Here is a 5,987-nt window from a genome sequence, read left to right as displayed (position 1 = left end):
GGATGGGCTCCCACTACGTGGTGGTGGTCAACAGCTACCGGCACGCCAGGGAGGTGCTGCTGAAGAAGGGGAAGGACTTCGCTGGACGGCCCCGCACCGTGAGTCAGCCGCAGGTTCTGGGGGACCCTTTCCCACTGCGGCAGGGGATGAGGCAGGGGATGCTCCCGAGAAAGGCACCGGCACCCAGCAGGGTCCGTCTCTCCCCATCCTGCCTGCAGCAAGGCAGCAGTGCCCTATTCCCCAGGGTGAATACTGTGCATCCTTCATCCCGAGGGTGCATGTTTTTCCCGCAGCTGGCTGCATCTCGGGGCATGGAGACATGGGTACCACCAGGCTCCCCACACCCCCTAAGTTTCCTGAGCACCCTAGCCCCTATCCCTGGCATCTGTCCCCAGACCCCTCTATCAGTCCTTGGCTGAGGGGAATCAAAGCTCATGGCCTGGGCTTTGCCTGTCTGAACTAAATTCCAGCCCCCTAGACCATCCCTGAGATGATCATCCATCCCCCTATTGTCTCCAGTCTCCAACACACGGCCCCCACGGGGCTGCCCTGCAGTGGGGTGACCCCAGGACTGCCTGTCCCTCAGGTGACCACGGACCTGCTGTCCCGAGGGGGCAAGGACATCGCCTTTGGCAGCTACGGGCCCCTCTGGAAGTTCCAGCGCAAGCTGGTGCACACAGCCCTCTCCATGTTCGGGGAGGGCTCACTTGCTCTCGAGAGGATCAGTAAGTGCCTCCCACCAGCCCCCAGGCTCCCTCCCAGCTCTGTCTCCCTCCCACACTTGATCTGGACTGGACTTTTCCTTGTCTGTGCCCTGATTCCTTGGGAACTAAGTGGAGATTTTTGCTCAGCCCAAACCCTCTGGCATCCCCTCGGTTTGTCTCGCAGGGGCTCAGTCCCTCTCCTTCCATCCCCAGTACTTTACCTCCCCCCATGTGGTTACCACCCTGAGCTGTGAGTTACCCTCACTCACAGCTGGGGAAACTGAGGTCTGGAGCCAGCTCCCTGCTCCATCCAGGAGGAGCAGCAAGTCACACACAGAGACTTCCCAGCATGTCTCCATCCTCTCTGCTTCTCCCTAGCGCACAGCATTGTCCCTTCTGCCCATCCCTGGCCCCTCAGGGCCCAGCCCTGGATGGAGGTGCAGGCTGCACATCCCTAACAAGCAGGCAGCCCTCCTGCCATCCCCCAGCTGCCCCCATTGCCCCCCTGGCTTCACCCCTTGCCTGCCTCTCCTCTGCCCCCAGTCTGCCGGGAGGCTGCATCCCTGTGCGAGACGCTCAGCACTGCGCAGGATACGGCCCTGGACATGGCCCCTGAGCTCACACGAGCTGTCACCAATGTAGTCTGCTCCCTCTGCTTCAACTCCTCGTACCGGCGTGGGGACCCTGAGTTTGAGGCCATGCTGGAGTACAGCCAGGGTATTGTGGACACCGTGGCCAAGGAGAGCTTGGTGGACATCTTCCCCTGGCTCCAGGTGAGCAGGGACATGGGGACTGCTTGTTCCTCTCACCTCAGACAAGAGGAAGGAGCTGGGATGTGTCCTGCAGGCGTCCCCAAAACCTTGGAGGGTCCAACTGCTGGGGGGCCTGCAGGGTCTGGGCTGGGCTGAACTGGAGCCCCATGCTGTAATGTGGCTTTTCTCTCTAAGATCTTCCCTAACAAGGACCTGGCCCTGTTGAAGAAATGCCTCCAGGTTCGGGACCAGCTGCTCCAACAGAAATTCACTGAACACAAGGTGCCAGCAGGGCCAGGACAGGGAGATGCTCGGGAGCTGTGGGGCGCTGGAGCTGGGGTGGAGGGGACTGTGCCCAGGGCAGCCTGGCTCACACATATGCCCTGGCAGGAAGCCTTCTGCAGAGACACCGTGAAGGACCTCATGGATGCTCTCCTGCAAGTGAGGCTCAGTGCTGAGAACAGCAGCCCCCCAGAGCCAGGGCTGGAGCTGACTGACGACCACCTCCTCATGACAGTGGGGGACATCTTTGGGGCTGGTGTGGAGACCACCACCACTGTGCTCAAATGGGCTGTGCTCTACCTGCTGCACTACCCTGAGGTAGGGTCTGCAGCTCACGGCAGGAGGCTTGGGCTCCCTCCTGCACCAGGGACATTGTGGGGGCTTTGGGGAAGGCAGGTGCCCAAAAGGATGTCAAGCTTTGCAAATAAGCAGGATCAGGCTGTGGGCATTTTACTTCTGCCCTGCACGACCTGACAGGACATGCTGGTGTTGATGGGTGTACCCCACTGCACACAGGGCACCCCACTTCCTGGGCTCCCACCCCAGTCCTTGCCCCCCTTCTAGGTTCAGAGGAAGATCCAGGAGGAAATGGACCAGAAGATCGGCCTGGTGCGTCACCCTCACCTCAGTGACCGCCCACTGCTGCCCTACCTGGAGGCCACCATCAGCGAGGTGCTGCGCATCCGGCCTGTGTCCCCCCTGCTCATCCCACACGTGTCCCTTGCTGACACCAGGTGAGACCCCTGCCAAGGCACAGCCAGGTCATGGGCAGAGACTGTGGGGAGGGAGCGACTGTCTCACTCTGTGTTCACCTTACAGCATCGGGGAATACTCCATCCCCAAGGGCGCCAGGGTCGTCATCAACCTCTGGTCTGTGCACCATGATGAGAAGGAGTGGGACAAGCCCGAGGAGTTCAATCCTGGTGGGTTGGGTGCTCCTCATCCTCCCTGGCAAGCAGGGAACAGCAGAGTAGGTGCAGCAAGACAGTTGGAGGGGCAGCAGGAGAGTCTGAGCCCTAGGGGAGGCTTGGTGGTGGTAGGTTGGATCCTGCTCCTGCCTATCTGGGGCATTTGCACTGTCTCTGTTCTTGCAGCTTACAGGAGGAACACACATGTGATGAACTCAGGCAGGTCTCAGGCAGAAGGTTCAATCCCTGCTGATGCCAGTGGTGCCCCTTTCCCTTGCAGGCCGCTTTCTGGATGAGCGAGGCCAGCACATCCACTCGCCCTCACCCAGCTACCTCCCATTTGGGGCTGGGATCCGTGTCTGTCTGGGAAAAGTCCTGGCCAAGATGGAGCTCTTTCTCTTCCTGGCCTGGGTGCTGCAGAGGTTCACGCTTGAGTGCCCCGAGGACCAGCCCCTGCCCTCGTTGGAGGGCAAGTTTGGTGTCGTGCTGCAGGTGCAGAAGTTTCAGGTGAAGGCCAGACTGCGGGATGCCTGGCGAGTGGCCTCATGATGGGGATGAGCCCTGGATCCCAGGCAGTGGTGGGGTGGAGTTGGACAGGACTTTAGAGGCTATACCCTGCCCACCCCATGGATATGGGGCTGTCTGGATAAAGGTGTTCCAAATACAGCATGGCTCTGGCTATTTTTTGGGCAGGAGGTGGAGGGCAGGGGGAAGTGCGAGATGTGCGGTGGCCCCACAACTCGCAGTGAGCACTGGGCTGGGCTGGCAGGCCATGGCCCCTCTGTGGGGCTGCTAACACAAACAATCCCTTTGTCCCCCCAGGGATGTGGGGTGGGGGGTCTGTGCAGAGGCAACCATGAGCCATGGAGACCAGCCACCCGCATAGCTGGTGGGAGTTAAGGGCCCATCCCAACCAGTGACCAGCTTGGAGGTTAGGGATGCCCAGGCTGTGCCCTGCAGCTGGGACCCTGGGTGGGTGACCCTGGCTGGCTCCTGCCTCTGTTTCCACACAGGGAGAATGAATGCAATGTGAGCTGGGAGCTGAGCCCTCCATGGGACAGTGAAGAGCTCCCCCAGCCCTGCCTTTCTCTGTCCTGTCCCAGGACAGTGTGTCCCAACCAGCCCCAGCAGGGGCTCCCATTGCTCAGGGACACAGAGGAGCACCCAGAGGTGCCTGGACACCACGGGCTGAGCTCAGCTGCAGCCCTCCAGGCTCAGTGTGTGGACACCACAGAGCCAAGAGCTGCTGACATTAACTGTGCAGCAGTGTGGCATCTCCTGCCTGCATGGTGTCCCGTGCACTCACTGGCTGGAATATCTGAATTATGGCCATCACACCAGCAGCAGCACAACCTTCCCGTAATGCGAGGGGCCGTGTTTGCTTTGCTTTCACCTAAAAACACTGTGCCATGGAGGGCAGCATGTAATTAGGTTTCTGGTTCTCCATTACTTGACCTCTTAATATTTAACTAAATAGCTGCACAGCTATGGCTCAGGGCCCCTGGAGGGAAAGCAGCCAGGGCAGAGGGGAATGCCTGACATAGCCCTGGCACAGTGTGACACCCCCAGCCTTGCACACTCCCACATTTTCCCCCTTTTATATTTCTCCCTACCCTCTCTCTTGCTAGCAGGCAGGAAACTGACATAAAACTTCTCTGCCTCTAAACTTTCTACTTAGTGTGTCAAAGTGTAAGTGTTCTTTCAAACCATGAGCACTTGGCACGTAATGCCAAATGGGTCCTGTCAGCCTGTGGCACGAGGATGATGAAGGCAATGTGTTTTCAGCCTGGCACAGCACTGGGAGCATCCTACTTCCTCCCAGTGCTTTCTCCTCGGAGCTCAGGGTGGTAGAGAGGAGCTGGAGGAGGACCCACCTTGCACATGCCTGCTCCGGGGGCAATCCTCAGGGTGATTTGTGCAGCTGACCCACCAGAAGCAGTGCCCAGCCCCACTGCTACTGCACAGAATCTCTGCTGACTTCTAAGGGCTGAGCCGCACACTCCCTCCTGCACCCCTGACTGTTCCCATCACACCAGGGGTGTCACTGGGTTTCAATCACTGCTAGCACAGACTGAAGCTTGATGGGGTGGAGGGGCACGGGACTCAGAACAGTTTCTGGGGAAACTGGGCTAAACACAATGCTCTGGTTTCCCCTGGGGACTGGCACCTTTATCCTAGCCTGGTCCCACCCCTGCCCCAGATCCTGACCCTGGCAGCACATACCAGCAGGGAGGCTCCTCTCCAGTCTCCTGCAAGTCACCAGCAACTGCAGCATCCTGATGCCTCCCGGAACTCCAACACATTTGTGCCCCTTTGCCAAGGCATTTGAGTTTGCTCTGGGTAAGGGAAGGGATTTTCTCCTTGCCAGAATCAACACCTCACTGTTTGCCAAGGCACTCCAGCAAGGTGTGTGCACTCACACAAGTGCTCAAGGCCAGAATGTACCATGAGGCAGAAGAAACAGGGACTTGTGAGCCAAGGATGTTTCTAAACTGGAGAACGCCTCCAGCTGCAGCCACTTGCACTCCACCTGGGTTTCTCCGTTTGCCAGGGCTGACACATGGGCCTGGAGATCAGCCACGTGCTGCAAACCCCATCACCCCAAGCTGGGCCCTGCTGTAGGGTGTCATGCCCTCTGCCCAGCCTGCCTCCTCCCAGCCAGAAGATGCTGCTGTGGGGGCTTCAGTGCTCAGCACCATCTGCCCAGCACCTTGTGAGTGGGTAAAGAGCCACTGGCATGGCTGCTCCCTGCTCTGGGATGGGTAGACACACTGCTGAATCACCTGGCTGGTATTTGTGTCCTGACAGCTGTGCTGGGGCTGTGCTGCTGCACCCAAACCCCTGACTCCATGAGAAAGCTTTGCCTGGGCTGCTGGCAGTGGAGCAGTGCTGGATCTGTCATGCAATGACCCCCTTTGCATCCCTGCTTCCAAGGCCACTGCAGAAATTGGGGTCCCCTGAGACCCAAGACATGCAAATCCACCACCTTGGACAAGGCTTTGTTCAGACCTAGCACTGGGCAGGCCAGTGACCCAAAAACCGTGGGGATGAGGCAGCTATGGCCCAAGCAGAACGAGGGGAACCTCAGCATCTGCCGATCGGATTTGGCTGACTGAGCATGGGCAGCTGCTGGGGGTGCTGAGGCTTTTGCCGCTGGAATAATCCTGCTGCTGGAACGGCTTGGGCTGTGTTGGATCCCTGCTCTCCCTTGGGGGGCTGCTCAGGGTCTTTGCAGGGGGGAACCAGGACAGGAGGAAGTGGTACTGAAGGGCTTGTTGGGGTTGGGAACTGGTGGCTCCACCTCCCTGAGGCAAAGGGGGTCTGCAAGGGAGGAATCGGTG

At 59.2% G+C, this 5,987-nt stretch overlaps 1 protein-coding gene across 1 annotated transcript; it reads left to right on the top strand.

Annotated features, from left to right (window-relative positions):
* Positions 1 to 2: 2 nt before the first annotated feature.
* LOC103809385 (steroid 17-alpha-hydroxylase/17,20 lyase) lies at positions 3 to 3,311 on the top strand. The gene is made up of 8 exons (XM_009082213.1): positions 3 to 98; positions 587 to 725; positions 1,248 to 1,477; positions 1,652 to 1,738; positions 1,847 to 2,056; positions 2,303 to 2,472; positions 2,558 to 2,661; positions 2,927 to 3,311. The coding sequence occupies exons 1-8, from the start codon at positions 3 to 5 to the stop codon at positions 3,193 to 3,195; spliced, it is 1,305 nt and encodes a 434-aa protein (XP_009080461.1). The 3' UTR covers positions 3,196 to 3,311.
* The last annotated feature ends 2,676 nt before the right edge of the window (positions 3,312 to 5,987 follow it).

This window comes from Acanthisitta chloris, unplaced genomic scaffold (genome assembly GCF_000695815.1).
Source record: "Acanthisitta chloris isolate BGI_N310 unplaced genomic scaffold, ASM69581v1 scaffold33399, whole genome shotgun sequence".
Classification (NCBI taxonomy): domain Eukaryota; kingdom Metazoa; phylum Chordata; class Aves; order Passeriformes; family Acanthisittidae; genus Acanthisitta; species Acanthisitta chloris.
This window is presented reverse-complemented; position numbering and strand designations above follow the sequence as displayed.